General features: G+C 42.8%; 2 protein-coding genes across 3 annotated transcripts in view; one reads left to right on the forward strand and one right to left on the reverse strand.

Moving 5' to 3' along the window:
* The window catches only part of LOC139452302 (macrophage mannose receptor 1-like), a 29,652-nt gene extending 21,939 nt beyond the window's left edge, over positions 1-7,713 (reverse strand). Inside the window, exons 1-4 of one of the 2 annotated variants that reach the window (XM_071233728.1) lie at positions 7,672-7,713; positions 6,636-6,713; positions 1,658-1,839; positions 1,336-1,454 (exon numbers count right to left, since the gene is read on the reverse strand). In XM_071233728.1, the coding sequence (XP_071089829.1) occupies positions 1,336-1,454; positions 1,658-1,839; positions 6,636-6,693 (359 nt within the window). In that variant the 5' untranslated portion in view covers positions 6,694-6,713; positions 7,672-7,713. Of the gene's footprint in view, positions 1-1,335; positions 1,455-1,657; positions 1,840-6,635; positions 6,714-7,671 lie in introns of those variants that run through there. The other variant, XM_071233729.1, reaches the window with a different exon arrangement.
* Positions 7,714-11,734: 4,021 nt separating this feature from the next.
* LOC139451996 (lysophosphatidic acid receptor 3-like) lies at positions 11,735-12,649 on the forward strand. Its single transcript, XM_071233276.1, has one exon. It carries the CDS (start codon positions 11,735-11,737, stop codon positions 12,647-12,649), a length of 915 nt encoding a protein of 304 aa, XP_071089377.1.
* The last annotated feature ends 6,066 nt before the right edge of the window (positions 12,650-18,715 follow it).

Consider the following 18,715-nt stretch of genomic DNA (forward strand, 5'->3'; position numbering starts at 1 on the left):
CAGCAGGTATGGCGTCAAGGGGAGTCATCAAACGCCCCCTCCTGGCAGATCACCGTCAGAGGTTTCTTTTGGCATGGTGTTCAGCACGACGGCGCGGAATCTGAGAACCTGGCGCAACATCTATTAGTCAGTCGAGAACAGATTCCTGCTCCATGTCACAGGTGAACGACTGAGTGAGTGAGTGAAAATAGATTTACGCCGCTTTTAGCAATATTCAATATTTAGCATGGGCGTCACACATTGTACCCATGTCGGGAATCGAACCCGGGTCTTCGGCGTGACGAGCGAACGCTTTAACCACTAGGCTACCCGACCGCCCCTGAACGACTGAGGGTTTGAAGGCGCACGAATAAGGCATGTACACCCAGGAACATCCGACCCGTTGTCAATAATGCTGGGTGCTCGTGAATGACCTGGGGGTGTATGATCTGGACCCGGTCACCATACAAGGCAGCCCCGGGTGCTACGAGTTCTCCTGGAGCCACTTGCTGTACCCAATTTCATCAACACCCACTCGTCATAAGAACTCACTTCAAGACCTCACAAGACCTCACTTCATAGATGATAACGCAAGACCCCATCGTTCCCGGGCAATGGCAGCCTTCCTGTGTGAGTCCAGATCTGAATCCGCTTGAGCACATTTTGCTCGTTCCTCAGGGGGCGGTCGGGTAGCCTAGTGATCGCTCGTCATGGCGAAGACCCGGGTTCGATTGCCAACATGGGTACAATGTGTGAAGCCCATTTCTTGTGTCCCCCGCCGTGATATTGCTGGAATTTTGCTAAAAGCGGCGTAAAACCAAACTCACTCACTCACTCACTCACTCACTCGTCCCTCAGCGTCGTATACAGGCACTGGAGCAACCTGCACAGAATCTACGTGAATCGAAAGCAAGCAGCTGCCGTCATCCCCTCAGCCGACACAACGTCTGACTTGACGCAGGGGGGTGGGGTGGGGTGGGGTGGGGTGGGGCGTCATTCTTGACTCAAAGTGTCATTTGTATCCAGGGTGGTCGTGTGCATTAACTCTGCAGCTCCATATTTAAGGACCATCCTATGAGGATGAAATCATCATCGGTGGTTGTGTTACAATATCGTGATTAAAATACAACCTCAGCTGACAATGTGGTTGAGTGTTATTGTCTGAGAGTTGAGGTACAGGTCACTTCGTTTAGCCGAGATCCTTTTGTGGTGACAACATTTCTACTTCTTTAGTCATGTACTTAACATATCTCCAGGTGTATATTACGCTCTCCGTACCGTGGAGGACTCTTAAATAGATAATCTTTGTCTAAATCTCTAATGAGGGGGTTCGATTTACTGCTGATATTTACTGACATGTTGCTGATGTCCACGGTGGTGTCGAGCCACTCCCATTGCACGTCGTCCACGCTGTACGAGAGACCCACCCACCATCCGTCGGTGTTCTCCTCCTGTGTCTGTACGTTCACCCAGTTCTGCAGAGAGAAAATACGTGTTACTGTGTGTGCCCTATCTGATATGAACATTCAACGAGGTCAAAATTTGACTTGCCTTCGCATGTGTTTGTGACGGATCTTTTTCGTGAAAACCTTGTATCATCACTACTTGATAGTGATTTTAAACACATTCTTAAAGTCGGAATCCTCCGCCTTGATAAAGTTTAGACGTGACTACTCACTTGTTCCTTGGCAGAGTTGATAACCATCAGATCTGCCCCCCGGGATTGGCACTCACGTCGGGCGTCAGCCCACGTGACCTGGTCAGCAACTGTCCAGTAGTAACAGCTGTTATCTGCTTTCAACCAACCATTGCGGCATGATATGTCCACGTTCTGGGAATTTGATGACGTCACTGGTAGGGCTGTGCCAACAAAACGTGGTAAAGACGTTGAAGGATTAACACGGATTTTAGGTAAATACGTTAAAGGGTTAAGACGGATTTTAGTATTAATACGGTCAAAATATGAGTGAGTGAGTATGGTTTTACGCCGTCTTTAGCAATATTCCAGCAATATCACGGCGGGGGACACCAGAAATGGGCTTCACACACTGTACCCATGTCGGGGATCGAACCCGGGTCTTCGTCGTGACGAGCGAATACTTTAACCACTAGGCTATCCGACCCCCATCCAAATATGAAAGGGTATGCACAAAATGGGAAAGACAAAGTTAACCCATCTGAAGATTTAAACCTTTGTGCGATCCCAGCCCCCACTTGCCCACACAACTGCCCCTTTTAACATTAAACCAACAGATACTTTTATCATAATAACTGGGATTAGGTAGGTGGCCAAGCGGATACAGCGTTAGCTCGTCACACCGAAGACCATGGCTCGATTCCTTTCATGGTTACAAGGTTTGGTCTTTTAATGGGTACAATGTATGGTCCTTTATTGGGTGAAATGTATGCTTCTTTAGTGGGTACGATGTATGGTCCTTTGATGGGAACAAAGTATGGTTCTTTGGGGGGAACAATGTATTGTCCTTTGATGGGTACAGTTTGTGGTCCTTTTATGGGTGAAATGTATGGCCCTTTTGTAGGTACAATTTATGGTCCTTTTATGGGTGAAATGTATGGTCCTTTTGTGTATGGTCATTTTATGGAAACAATGTATGGTTATTTTATGGAAACAATGTATTGTCATTTTATGGGTACAATGTATGGTCCTTTGATGGGTACAATGTATGGTCCTTTGATGGGTACAATGTTTGGTCCTTTGATGGGTACAATGTATGGTCCTTTGATGGGTACAATGTATGGTCCTTTGATGGGTACAATGTATGGTCCTTTGATGGGTACAATGTATGGTCCTTTGATGGGTACAATGTATGGTCCTTTGATGGGTACAATGTATGGTCCTTTGATGGGTACAATGTATGGTCCTTTGATGGGTACAATGTATGATCCTTTTATGGAAACAATGTATGGTCCTTTGATGGGTACAATGTATGGTCCTTTGATGGGTACAATGTATGGTCCTTTGATGGGTACAATGTATGGTCCTTTGATGAGTACAATGTATGGTCCTTTGATAGGTACAATGTATGGTCCTTTGGTGTGTACAATGTATGGTCCTTTGATGGGTACAATGTATGGTCCTTTGATGAGTACAATGTATGGTCCTTTGATGGGTACAATGTATGGTCCTTTGATGGGTACAATGTATGGTCCTTTGATGAGTACAATGTATGGTCCTTTGATGGGTACAATGTATGGTCCTTTGATGGGTACAATGTATGGTCCTTTTTGTGGGTACGATGTATGGTCCTTTGATGGGTACAATGTATGGTCCTTTGATGGGTACAATGTATGGTCCTTTGATGAGTGCAATGTATGGTCCTTTGATAGGTATAATGTATGGTCCTTTGATGGGTACAATGTATGGTCCTTTGATGGGTACAATGTATGGTCCTTTGATGGGTACAATGTATGGTCCTTTGATGAGTGCAATGTATGGTCCTTTGATAGGTATAATGTATGGTCCTTTGATGGGTACAATGTATGGTCCTTTGATGGGTACAATGTATGGTCCTTTGATGGGTACAATGTATGGTCCTTTGATGAGTACAATGTATGGTCCTTTGATAGGTACAATGTATGGTCCTTTGATGGGTACAATGTATGGTCCTTTGATGGGTACAATGTATGGTCCTTTTTGTGGGTACGATGTATGGTCCTTTGATGGGTACAATGTATGGTCCTTTTATGAGTACAATGTGTGATCCTTTTATGGGTACAATGTATGGTCCTTTGATGGGTACAATGTATGGTCCTTTGATGAGTGCAATGTATGGTCCTTTGATAGGTATAATGTATGGTCCTTTGATGGGTACAATGTATGGTCCTTTGATGGGTACAATGTATGGTCCTTTGATGGGTACAATGTATGGTCCTTTGATGAGTGCAATGTATGGTCCTTTGATAGGTATAATGTATGGTCCTTTGATGGGTACAATGTATGGTCCTTTGATGGGTACAATGTATGGTCCTTTGATGGGTACAATGTATGGTCCTTTGATGAGTACAATGTATGGTCCTTTGATAGGTACAATGTATGGTCCTTTGATGGGTACAATGTATGGTCCTTTGATGGGTACAATGTATGGTCCTTTTTGTGGGTACGATGTATGGTCCTTTGATGGGTACAATGTATGGTCCTTTTATGAGTACAATGTATGGTCCTTTGATAGGTATAATGTATGGTCCTTTGATGGGTACGATGTATGGTCCTTTGATGGGTACAATGTATGGTCCTTTGATGGGTACAATGTATGGTCCTTTTTGTGGGTACGATGTATGGTCCTTTGATGGGTACAATGTATGGTCCTTTTATGAGTACAATGTATGGTCCTTTGATAGGTATAATGTATGGTCCTTTGATGGGTACAATGTATGGTCCTTTGATGGGTACAATGTATGGTCCTTTGATGGGTACGATGTATGGTCCTTTGATGGGTACAATGTATGGTCCTTTGATGGGTACAATGTATGGTCCTTTTTGTGGGTACGATGTATGGTCCTTTGATGGGTACAATGTATGGTCCTTTTATGAGTACAATGTATGGTCCTTTGATAGGTATAATGTATGGTCCTTTGATGGGTACAATGTATGGTCCTTTGATGGGTACAATGTATGGTCCTTTAATGGGTACGATGTATGGTCCTTTGATGGGTACAATGTATGGTCCTTTGATGGGTACAATGTATGGTCCTTTTTGTGGGTACGATGTATGGTCCTTTTATGGGTACAATGTATGGTCCTTTTATGAGTACAATGTGTGATCCTTTTATGGGTACAATGTATTGTCCTTTTTGTGGGTACAATGTATGAAGCCCGTCTTAAAATGTCCCCGACGTGTTATTGCTGGAGTGTTGCTGTAATTGATGTGACACTTCAATCACACACTATCATAGTTACTCTATTACCCTGAGTTACAGTCCGTTTGACTCCAAATGAGAACGATGAATTGCAAAATAACTCGAAATCCAAAAAAGTGTATGAAACATCAATACGGTACTTGACCATGAATACCCTGTACCCAACAAAATCTGAATTTTGTTATTTTAAGACCCATGACGGATGAAGTTCTTTAAGAAACTATCATGTAATTGTGTAGGGCGAAGGGCAGGGTATTAGTCTAGCTCTATCAGGAGACAGACCTACACCATATCGCTATGCAGGAAACGTTGACCCAGCTTCCGTGTAGCGAGATCTTAGCATTTTTGGACAATAATAACTGACGTGTCAGGAGGCTACAGGAGTAAACATATTACAATAAGGGAGGTTACTCTCATAGAGAAGTGTGGTTCATGGTTAAAAATAAAATGAACTCACAACGTTGTGGGTTTCAAGTTAAACAACATCTGCATGTCTCCATGTGCAGGACCGCCTCCGTGGTCTAATGGTAGAGCGTCCGTCCGGAGAGCGGAAGGTCCGGGGTTCGATCCCCAGCCGCGTCATACCAAAAGACGTTAAAAGATGGTACTTGTTGTTACCCTGTCTGGCGCTCGGCATTAAGGGGCTAAAACAAGGACTGGTCGGCTCGGAGTCAGTATACTGTGTCTGAGTGGGGTATTCATGTTAAACTGCGGCATGGTATCTCAGTGAGCTAGCACTATAAATCGGCATCAGTCCGGACTAGTACAAGCAGCCACATACACATACACGTGCATGCACATCGCTATATAAGTGCAATAATCTTGGACGCGACGTTAAACCCCATTTCACCTCACCTCCATGTGCAGTCCTACTTCAACTATATCCCTTGTTCCTTGAAAACAATAACAAATGTTTCAGGATGTCATTGTTGTGAAAACATATTACTAGTTTTGTTTTCATGATATGTTTGTTTTCTACTTTTATATTACAAAATTATTTAAACTGAAATGTGCAATATTCACATTCCTCATTCTGAAGGCACCACGTGCAAATTACAATTTGTTTCCCCTTCGTAGTTACACACGTACGCTTTATGACAGGTTTGGTACTCGTATCTGAATGCTACAAAGTTCTTTGCGCCGTGGGGGGCACGTGTGGCCCAGTCGTCTAAGGCGCCGCGATTCGCTGTGAAGAGTTGCGTCCCTTGGGCACGCCAGAAACCTATGACTGTGTGTTCGAATCCCGGTTCGCCCCAATTATGTTTCTAGGTTTGTCAGCACCATACCCGTGCTCGTGGGTTTCACCGAAGTGGTAAACGTCTGAGACCTGCATCACTTCGGGCTTTCCTCCCACATTAAACTGGAATAATGTTAAAAGCGGCGTTAAACCCAACTCACTCACTCACTCACTCTTTGCGCCGTGATGATCCCCTTGATCAAAGTTGACTTTTTGAGATACGAGTACTGTCTCGGGTGCATTTTAAACGGGTGTTAAGCTCTATTGCATTGATGATTGTAAGTTCCCCTTTTGGCACCCACACTTTGGCTTCTGTGTGCACGTGCATCACGTGCTATTCATTCACGATGTGAAATTGCATTGTGGTTTGGTGTTGCGTTCAGATTTAACGCCACGGTAGTGTAAATTCAAATCATTAGTTATATCATTATATATATGCTTTCAGTGAACCATTCCTACAATATGGGCAGTATGGACAAAACAATTCACAGAACTAGACTTCCTGTTGTACATGACGGTTTGATCGTATGTTATACCATACCTGTATACACCAGGAGTAAACACACTGAAGCCAGTAGAGCATTTAGACAAGTACCCATCTTGTTTGTTTGTTTGTTACCTGAAAAAGAAAGAATTGTAATCACCACATGCGCGTGCGTGTGTGTGTGTTAAAATCAAACTTAAGTACCAGTATTTGTTGTTTTTTCCTCTCAAATTTGAACATCGTTAAATTGTCACCTACCAATTTTATTAATGGCGGGGGGGGGGGGGGGGGGGGGGGGGGATACGATGATATGCATCACCCAAGTCGGCGAGCATGACCACCCGATCCCGTTAGTCGCCTCTTACGGCAAGCATGGGTTGCTGAAGACCTATTCTCACCCAGATCTTCAGGGGTCGTCATCTACTAATATAAACTACTTTCGAAACCCTTCTTCGCGACTTTCATTTAGAATCTACATTCAGAACCTTTATCCACAACCTTCACTTGACACAGTGTGTACGAAGGTTCCCGCAATGTGATAACACTATCAGGCGCGTATGACATGCTCATTGCAATACAGGGTTCACTGGTATGTGATGGGACTAATACATATTTAACCCACTACACGAAAAAAGGTTAATAGACTTTTAAAATGATTAACAACCTATGCTGTGTTAATTGATCACAGGGAAGGTCGGGTAGCCTAGTGGTTAAAGCGTTCGCTCGTCACGCCGAACACCCGGGTTCGATTCCCGACATGGGTACAATGTGTGAAGCCCATTTCTGGTGTCCCCCGCCATGAAATTCCTGGAATATTGCTAAAAGCGGCGTAAAACCATACTCACTAATTGATCCCACATATCACTCAAAGCGAACAAATTGTCAACATGGTTTAGTTACATATACCTGATGTGTTTTATTTCTAAACGGAATTGTTAAAAATTGAAAAGCAACTCAGCAAGGCGAGAAAATGGAACCGTTATTGGTGACATCAAATAAAGATATGAGGTGTGAACAAGTTATAAATGTATCAATTTATTCATTTTGCGGATAATTACATATTGAGATATGCTGACCGATGAGACAACCTTACCTGGACAGCCGAAGGGAAGAGGGAGATTGTCCTTCACCCCGACCGTATCTGTTACAGTTGTTATCAAATAGGACGAATAATCAGGCCTCGAGAGATGATATTCAATATTCCAGCTATATGACGGCGGTCTGTAAATAATGGAGTCTGGACCACAACATCCAGTGATTGATATCATGAGCATCGATCCGCGTAATTGGGATACGATGACATGCATCAACCAAATCAGCGAGGCTGACCACCCGATCCCGTTAGTCGCCTCTTACGGCAAACATAGTCGCACTTTACGGCAAGCATGGGGTTTTAAAGACCTATTCTAACCCAGACCCTCTGAGTGAGTGAGTGAGTTTGGTTTTACGCCGCTTTTAGAAATATTCCAGCAATATCACGGCGGGGGGACACCAGAAATGGACTTCACACATTGTACCCATTTCGGGATTCGAACCCGGGTCTTCGGCGTGAGGAGCGAACGCTTTAACCACTAGGCTACCCGACCGCCCCCCAGACCTTCTGGGGTGTACATGTTGGGCTATTAAACTGATAATGAAGCGCCGTTCGCTCCTAGATATAGAGACTGTTTGCAAGTAATCGAAACACTCCCCGGTAATAGAAGCAAGTCAGTGCCCCTGGGCAGACCGCCGTCATACAGCTGAAACAAACAGACGGGAATGAGGCCTCAAGTATCGCACTATGTATAGCCATCCACTGTGCGTTATCAGGTGATAACGTGTAGTACAACAGACCAGCTGAGTGGAGCACTGATTGTGCTTCAAGTATAGAGAGTGCACTGAAGAATGAGTCACATACACAGTGTATGACATCGCGCGGTGCATCTTGTGGTGTAGCAGTAGTATTGACATCAGTACATGTTGTAGTAGCAGCAACAGTAGTAGCAGCAAAAGTAGTAGTAGTAGTAGTAGTAGTAGTAGCAACTGTAAATGTAGTAGTAGTAGTAGTAGTAGCAACAGTAAATGTAGTAGTAGTAGTAGCAACAGTAGTAGTAGTAGTAGTAGTAGTAGTAGTAGTAGCAACAGTAAATGTACACACAGTCCCCCCCCCCCCTTTCCTCCCCCAACCCCAGAATACAACACTTGTGAGAGCTGTGAGTTACGCAAATATTTCGATTCAATGCGTCATCTGTTAACGCATTAAAGGTAATCTGGTAACGTTACGTCGTTAAGGCAGATCTAAGTGCTTAGCTGTGTTAAAGAGATTACTATTTGATCAAAGGATATTGACAGTGGAAAAGGAATAAGATTGTACTGTTTCATCGAACTGGAATTGTCAGTGTACCAACGGCAATACACAAAAGAGTTGTCCTAAAATTCATCCTACAATAGATAGCATGGGCTTTGAGCTTAGTAACAATGAGAAGAACTAGAATAACCATTGTCAGTAAAAGTCAGAATGCAGTGACTTACAATGAAGGATATTGTTACTACAGGAAAGTTCAGATTCTTCAACTTAGGTAAAAAGTGAATAAACGCAAACACCACCTATAATTCTACTGGGGGAATGGGCAGGTATCAATACAATTTGCAAAACTGGCTGCTAGTTAAACAAAAAGTAAACCACTCCTATTGTCAGGGCGACAACTCCGAAAAGTCATCCAAGCTCAACATTAAACATTATGGTCTCAATGTGACAACAAATATTAAAATACATTTTGACGAAAAATTACACACATTTTTCATTTTGCAAAATACACCTTGAAAACGCAAAACGTATACATTCGAAGAGCGTTCTAACTATGAAAGGACATTTATAACAGAAATGCAAAAACAATTCGAATACAATAATAGAGCGTAATGTTATCGAAATCGCCATGACAGTGCCAAAAATCCTCCAAAATTAAATACACGAAAACTTAAAAGGAGAGAGCCTGGATAGGTACCTCTAACAACTGGCAAATTTAGTAAACATTTGGATAGTCTGAAGCATCTTGTTTCCCCAAATTGTGAGCGAAGTTCAGCAATATTCCAGCCAATGCACGACGAGAGACGCAACCAATGTGAGGAACGGGACTTTCAATGTGAAGGTCGATTTGTTTAACCACCAGACTACATATCCCTCCACGCCCCAAAGGTCCACCCCGACTTCAAATGTTAAGGATCGATATTAGTTTGTACCATATAATGGCTACCGTTATCGATGCGGTAACCCATTCCAATGAACTTGGTATCACGAGCCGGCAAATATGCAAATGAGGTCACCTGTGAGGAACAACTACTTTCAAGCTCGATGCGCTGCCTTCTTTCTCAATACAGTAAACTACGGTTATAACGAACACGCTTATAACGAAGTTACCGATATAACGAACTTATTTTTAGTACCGGCCATTTGTTGTACATATGTTGTATATATGCTTATAACGAACTACGGTTATAACGAACTAAAATTAGTGGTCCCTTTGAGTTCGTTATAACCGTAGTTTACTGTACACAATTTGACTGGCGTTCCCTATATGCATAGATAGGGGTTTCCCCATACGTCACCATGTTTCTGTAGACAAACGTGGTCGCAAGCCATTGGCACTATATGATATATTTGAATGTTCACTCAAACTTTGTATTTATACGCAGGTCCTGAAGCTACTTTATTGAGTATTTGTTTGTTTGGTGTTTAACGCCGCACTCAGTAATATTCCAGCTATATGGCGTCCGTCTGTACATAATCGAGTCTGGGTCAAACAATCGAGTGCTTGACATCATGTGCATCGATCCACGCAATTGGGATACGATGACATGTATCAACCAAGTCAGCGAGCCTGACCACCCGATTCCGTGAGTCGCCTCTTACGACAAGCAGGGGTTGCTGAAGACCAATTCTAACCCGGAATCTTCACGGGACACGTCATTGAGTAAAAATACATCTATCATTTATAACATAATATAAAGTGATTATTACCGTCGTGGGTTTTATAGATATTTATAAAATATATGTATCATGCTCGCCAAATGCTCAAATAATACAATGTTTACTCCTGATAAATGACACGGAAACACACTCGGTTAATAGTGAGTGAGTGCGTGAGTGCGTGCGTGCGTGAGTATTGTTTAACGCCGCCTTTAGCAATATTCCAATCGAACCCGGGAGCTCGGTGTGACGAGCGTACGTATTAACGCCTATGCTACCCTACCGCTCCAATGCTGGCATGTATGTTTTATAACCAGCAATCGGCAGCGGCGCATGACAAATCCTAAGCCAGTCTACGTGCAACATCAGGGTCTTCAGCGTCAAGCGAGCGGTATAGGTGTTCAGGCGTGAGAAACCAGTTACGTTTAATCTGAAATAAAGACTTTGAGACTGCTCAACATGATCAGTTCATCCCAATATCTGCCCCTGTTCAAACGTGATACGTTTGGGAAGAGATCGATGTTGTATCACGCATGGGGTGTGTGCTGAGACTCATATCGGTTACTCCACCTCAGTATTGCCGTAACAATGGTAACAAGCAAGTTAAATGAAAGTGATAAAACCAGGTGTCACTGCTGATTTGTTTTATGGAACTAGGATCTATTCAAGTTTATCTATCGCGCACCACAGATCCGACAGTTAATGACGACCTCCCCAGAAGGCAAGACTCAAACCGAGTGAGTATGGTTTTACGCCGCTTTCAACACTACATCGTGGAAGGACATCAGTAAAGGGCTTCACACATTTTACCCATATGGGAATCGTACCCTGTTTTCAGCGTGACGAGCGAACTCTTTAATTCCTAGGCTTCACTGCAGACCCTGAAACCTTGGAAAGGAGCTTATATATGGACAACGCGAATAGTTTGAATGCCAAACAGTGGCGAGAACTGTGGACGAGACTTGGACTCGAATCAACATGAATATTAGTGACAGAATACGGGAAACTGTGTCATGACAATATACATTGCCTGTTTGCAACTGAGGTAATACAAGACTTGTGTGGGAGATTGCGGATCATCGTATTGCTCTGACGCTTGCATCATAACGTGCTGGACGGAAAACCCCGTTTTTCGACGAGTTTTACATTCTTGATCCTCACTGGATCCAAAACAAACCATCAACTGTGTTCAGCGTTCACTGACGAAATGATGACCAACGCGACCCTTCATATAGGCTGCATCCCTGAAATCATCGAGAGAAGGATTGAAGGATGGTGGCTAATGGCCATCACGGTCGTAGGCGTTGTTGTTGTCGCTGTCAGCAGCGTCGGTAACGCCATCATCATTGCCGCGTTTGCCACCACGAGGATGCTACATAAACCTTGCAACGTTTTCCTGGCCAACCTGGCTGCAGGAGACTTCTTCTACTGCATCGTCGGGTTCCCTGTCAACATCCTGCCTGACTATGTGCCGGAGTTACACTGTAGTCGGTTTGCATATGTAAGATACTTCGTTATATTTTTATGTTTAATGTTATCCGGTGCCAACATTATGATTTTAGCTCTTGAGCGGCTGTATGGTGTGGAACGGCCATTCCACTACAGGAGTCACATGACTGTGCGTGGAAGCGTCAAGATCGTCATCATGACATGGGTCATTCTAGCGATGAATGCCGCCATTTTTTCAGCATTCTACACTTCTCAATCTTTCGTGTTTAAATGGATTGCAAGTGGGATGATTTTGGTTTTTCATGTATGTACGTTTGTAATCTACGGACGCGTGTTTTATGTCACCAGGACACATATCAAAAAGGATAAAACGTACAGAATCCGAACCCGCCACACTAAGTCTCAAGCAGCAGCTATCGTGACGCTCGTGAACGGCTTTACTGCAGCGATGTCGGTGACAATAGCTACGTCGCTCACGATACCGTATGGAAACGGGCCATGGAAGAGAACCCTCTTCTTCCTTGTCTTGGCAGGGAGCTCCTTTAATCTACTGATCTACACGTTTAGGATGGCGGACTTCAGAAAAGCTGTGTTTAGAATGCTTCGCATCAAACCTATAGCTGAGAAGATGGAGATGTTTGTTATTGAAGTGACTGGTGAACAGACGGCAGTGTGATGCTGTGACAAGAAAGAACGGTAACGTCCAGTGTCTTTGTTGGTTTGGACAGGACAAGAAATAACAAGGACCGTTTTTGGCCCAGAAGGTCTGAATAAATTAAGAAATTTACAACAAACATTTAAGAGACCCTTATGTAAGATGTGTTCATGTGCCTGAGAATTGTTTAAAACTAAAATGGCAAAGGTTTGTTTAAAAGTGCCTAATTAGAAAGGTTTTCGGGAAGGTGAATTTCTGATTTTCTAGAACGGTAATATATCTTTTAAGATCCATTCAGGTCGGTCCCCTGGATAAAAGGGGGAAAACGGTGTGTGTGTGTGTGTGTGTGTGTGGGGGGGGGGGGGGGGGGGGGGGGAGTGCAAGACAAAATCTGGTATGGTTTAGAGGTGAAATCCAAAATATTAAAATGTTCCTTCATAGTGGCCACCCTCAATGATTTAAGGAAGAAATACATGCTTAGCGATGCCTCTGGGGTCCAGCGAGTGCGGTGGGATGGACATTAGCCTATTTTTCGTGGATATTTCTGAATTATGTGCATGTTAGTGTTTGTAGGGTGAGTGAGTTGGGTTTAACGCCGCTTTTAACATTATACGTTACAAGATTACGCAGAAGGGTATTAGGGATTAGGAGATTAACGTGGTGTGATTTCAGTATTGAGCTAGATTACCTGCAGATTTTGACATGCCAAATTGAATTTGGAATCCAACACGCAACGTGTTTGAGAAAGAAATACTATTCTATAAATATTTTCTGAAGAGGTACCCCAAGCTTGGCCTCGTTGGAGGGTGCATGGTCTCTGGCGTACGCTCGGGATGTGGTCAGACATTGTCATGTTGCAGTTCATAAATTCTACCGATACATCGAGCAAAAACAACGAAAGGACGCAACATTTTGTCAACATACCGCTGGCCAGTCAAGTGTCCATTCACAATAATCAAATCAGTTCGCCTGTCATGTGTGATACCGCCCCACATCATCACATGGTCCAGAATTATTGCCCTGGCATACCGCTCGCCGCTACGTCGCCAACAACGTTTTCTGCAGTCTGTGAATCGGAGTCTTACCTTGATTCGTCTGTAAACAAGGTATAACGCCAATGGCGCACAGCCCGTCCCTGTGTCACTAGTCCACCCCAATCTTTGCCACCAATGCCAAGTTGTTAGGGTCACACTCTTCACAAGACGCCTTGCTTTGGGGTGGGCTGCACAGAGCCAGTTTGTAACGGTGTATGTTGGAATTTGCCTCCCTGCTATAGCACGTAATTCTCCATTGATAACAGATTTGAATGGAATGAGACCTTCGTGTCTAGGTATTTTTCTTTTAGGCCTGCAAAGCCCACGACTCATTGCAACCCCACCCGTTTGACGGTACTTATCCTACAGTCGAGAAAGTACACTTTTTGATTTGCCAAACACTCGGGCAATTTGTGATATTGACGTGCTTCACATGACGCCTTGCTTACAGGCGGGCTGCATGGAGCCGGCGTTTAATGGTAGATGTTAAACTTCGTCATAGTGTTATTGTACGGAATTCTCTATTAGGAACAAGCGCATATTTGAATCTATTGCGTACAGTGCAATTACAGTAATGAGACGATCCTGTCTAGGTGTCGTTCTATTTAGAACGTTTGACGGTACTTGTCCCACAGTCAGGAAATTACACTTTTTGATTGCCAAACACACGGGACACTTGGGATATTATTTTCAGGATGGAACGAACTGTGTCGTGTCACCATTGGTCTGACTCCGCTTGTCCTGCTCATCGACTATTTTCTTCCTCACTTGTTCCTTGATTTCCAACATCTTAGAAAGTCTAGATGAAGGATCCAATGTTTTACTCGAAGCAACATCCAAATGAATCTTGTTCCGAGCAATACGGCCAAACACCGCTTTAAATGGTGTTATTCCATCCTGAAAATAATCCAGGGTCCAGCAAAAAGCTTAATGCAAAGAGAAGGGCCTTTTGTTATCGCGGAGCGGACCAGCCTGACAACATACAGGATTCGCCCGTGTGCTGAACATGGTCGGCCAAGGGTCATCAATCATCGACTTCGGACGAGACGTCATGATCGTCCAAGACATCTGGGCCCACTTGCACAAAGCGATCTTAGCGCTAAGATGATCGTAACTGATCTGCAGTTATCCAAGATAATTTTTTTCCCACCTCTAGATCGAGTGTTTTCCTGTAGCATGCCGTTCTGAGTGCTGCTATAGCAACAACACCAATGACGTCAGGAAATGCTTTTAAATAACACAAGATATGTTATGATATATTTCAGTTGCATGAAAGTTGCATGGGTTCGAATCCTGGTTCGCCCCGATTATGTTTCTAAGTTTGTCAGCACCATGCCCGAGTAAGACCTGCGTCACTTCGGGCTTTCCTCCCACATTAAGCTGACACGACGCGATATAACTGGAATACTGTTAAAAGCGGCGTTAAAAACCACTCACTTACTCACTTCTCATTTGACATGAACTTATCCGTAAAACCCATGAGATACTGATCGACGATTACACATAGGAATTTGGCTTACGTTTTAAAGTGTATAATTTGACCATCTAAAGTTTTTGTTGGGTGTATTTGGAGCTTCTCGCGATGTTAGGTTTGCTTTAGTTATTGATTTACTGGCTGCGTAATGATTGCGGTGGTGAAGGTGTTCGCAAATTTATCTGCGTCTGAGTCGGTAATATATTTTACTTTTATGTGGCTGCATAAATTTTGGAAGAGCGGCCAGTAGTCTTTATTTTGATCAAACCAAGGTGAGCTGGTATTGTTATCACGTGTGTGTGTGTTACCTGTGGGTGTTAGGGTGGTTATTAGGATGGGTCGGTTTATTAATCGAAATTTCCCGTTATTTCAATTATGTTTATTTTCTCCACATTTCTAGGGTTTTTTCTTGTCATTTCAAAAACTCAAAATTTCTAATTTTTTTCGTTACTTCAATCATTTACTGACCCGTGAAGATCTGAGATAGAATAGGTCTTCAGCAAACCATGCTTGCCATAAAAGGGGACTGCTTGTCGCTGACTTGGTGGATGCATGTCATGGTATCCCAATCGATGCTCATGATGTTAATCACTGGATTGTCTGGTCCAGACTCTATTATTTACAGACCGCCCTCATATAGCTGGAATATTGCTGAGTGTAACCAACAAAGCTTATTATGAAAGGATAATTACAAAAAAAAGTTATTTAAAACATATAAATGTTTACTTAAGCATGTAAAGTGTTCAATCTAAAACATACACATCATCAAAGTATGTCAGTGAATTGGATGTTAGTAGTCTGTGTATTCATGACACTGGCAATCCTCCAAGTCCAAATACAATTCATACCAAGGACTTGCTTCTTTCTTTCTGCCAGTACATATCAGCAAGTACTTGAAGTGATCATAAAATCATCAATAAAGTAAATCAGGGCATATTGTACTGTAGTGTACATGACTATCATACACAATGGAAACTCTATGCATATTATTACCAAATGAGGTAGGCGCTAGGCGTGTGTCTTTAAACAACAACAAAACATTGGAACTAATATATTATCTCACAGGTAGGCCTGATTTCTGTGGAGTTGTTCCCCTTAGACCACAAGCTGATTTTGAACAGATCTTTGAACATATTAGGCTAAAAAATGAATAGTCTTGGTTCCCATTCACCGCCTGCATCATCATGAAGTCAGCCGCACGTTTCATTTTTATTTTCGTTTTTTTTTAAATTAAAACTTTAAATATTCTGTGTCTCGATTACACAACCCCAACTGTGAAATGCTACAATACTTAAGAACATATTTCGCTTACATTATTGTAAACAAATTTGGTTACAAACTAGCCCGAACAACCAAAACAAAACACCACCACCCGCTCGCACAATATTTCAAAAGCCATTGCCTGAGAACCAATTCTTTTATTTTTTTAAGCCTTAGAAACTATCCATACAGAAATACCCCATATCCCAGCATGAAAGGTCAAAAAGACATGCAATGTTATCTGATATAATACAAGATTAAGAATGAAAATATGACAAATCATTTACAGTCTATGACAAAGTCAAATGGGACACTGATTGTGTGTACAAACATCATGGAATACATATTTACAGTGAAACTGGAGTAATAGTAGAAATGGGAATGTACAATGATGATAGCAGAGTAATAATTAAGAAGAAGTTATGTAAACGGACATGACGATCTCAGCAACAAGACTGACAAAAGTCTTTCCTTTCTTCATGTCTGGAGTGTTTGTATCAAGAAACGTTGCCACCTGATGAATCATCCCACAGAAATCTCAGCAGCCACAACCGCAGCATGGAAATCTCCCCATAGCTTCATCTTCATCAATGAGTGAGTGAGTGAGTGAGTTTGTTTTTACGCTGCTTTAAGCAATATTCCAGCAATATCGTGGCGGGGAACACCAGAAATGGGCTTCACACATTGTACCCATGTCGGGATTCGAACCCGGGTCTTCGGCGTGACGAGCGAACACTTTAACCACTAGGCTACCCGACCGCCCCTCATCTTCATCAGAGCGAGTTGGACAAAATCAGTGTGAACAGATTACGGCTGAATATTTTAACCTTTCAAAATTGTTCGGTGCTAGATGACCCATCACGTTTCTGTCACAGTCTCTAAAACAGACTCGTTGTTGATTTCTTAAAGAACTGGAAACTGTAGATGCCAGCATGATACATGCTGATATTGTGTAGCATCACTAAGAGTTCAGGAGTTTGTGAAGAGGGATGGGGAACATGGATGTGAGTCTTAACAGACATGCAAGTCCACAAAATGTTGGCGATTCTTAAACAACGGACCCCATGCTGTGTTGGGTTCAGAACACCAGAAATGGGCTTCACACATTGTACCCATGTCGGGATTCGAACCCGGGTCTTCGGCGTGACGAGCGAACACTTTAACCACTAGGCTACCCGACCGCCCCTCATCTTCATCAGAGCGAGTTGGACAAAATCAGTGTGAACAGATTACGGCTGAATATTTTAACCTTTCAAAATTGTTCGGTGCTAGATGACCCATCACGTTTCTGTCACAGTCTCTAAAACAGACTCGTTGTTGATTTCTTAAAGAACTGGAAACTGTAGATGCCAGCATGATACATGCTGATATTGTGTAGCATCACTAAGAGTTCAGGAGTTTGTGAAGAGGGATGGGGAACATGGATGCGAGTCTTAACAGACATGCAAGTCCACAAAATGTTGGCGGTTCTTAAACAACGGACCCCATGCTGTGTTGGGTTCAGAGGTCATTTGATTTGAATCTTCCTCCATCACCTTGCACTGTTTCACCACCGGACCATCACACTGTGGTTGAGGGCTTCCATCTCGCTTCCTGAAACAGTGGCAGCACCAGTGAGGGAGTTGTAATATATACAAATCAAAGGAAGTTCGAGTGAGTGCGTGTGAGTGAGTGAGTGAAGTTTTACGCCGCTTTTACCAATATTCCAGCAATATCATGGCAGGGGACACCAGAAATGGGCATCACACATTGTACCCATGTCGGGAATCGAACCCGGGTCTTCAAGTGAACGCTTTAACGACGAGGCTACCTGACCTCCCCAGAAGTTCAAGAACACCTGGTTGTTTTATATTACTATAGTTAATCTGAAGTCTGTTGGGGCCAAGTAGAAAGACAGAGCTCCAGATACCTCTTGAGCAATTGAGTTTTTACTCTAGGGTTTCTATTTTAATTGGGTTATACATTTTTCATTGGGTGACCAATATTTTTTCACTCATCTATTCATCATTCTATTGAGTTTTTCCCAAAATTAGTGAACATTAAAGATATAAAAAAAATGAAATAATGCCTTAGATGTATATAACTGTTCTAAATATATAGGCTTGACTGGGAAAGTATATTAGCCTGTAACTGTGTTTGGGAAATTAACTCCTTCGTACACATGCTGAAAAAACTTCATTGGATATTTACATGTGCCGTTTTTAAATGTTTGAGTTTTTCATTTTTTGCTTGTGTTTCTGTAAGCAAATTGACTGAAAGTAATTGGGTTTTGAATATTTGAGGAGGAGGTGTGTGTGTGTGTGTTTGTTTTTCGCAAAT

The sequence above is a fragment of the Haliotis cracherodii genome, unplaced genomic scaffold, assembly GCF_022045235.1.
Source record: "Haliotis cracherodii isolate W230 unplaced genomic scaffold, xgHalCrac1.p SCAF_9, whole genome shotgun sequence".
Classification (NCBI taxonomy): domain Eukaryota; kingdom Metazoa; phylum Mollusca; class Gastropoda; order Lepetellida; family Haliotidae; genus Haliotis; species Haliotis cracherodii.

Excerpts from the sequence above, each read along its gene's own strand:
- LOC139451996 (XM_071233276.1), top strand. The coding sequence starts at position 11,735 with ATGACCAACGCGACCCTTCATATAGGCTGCATCCCTGAAATCATCGAG.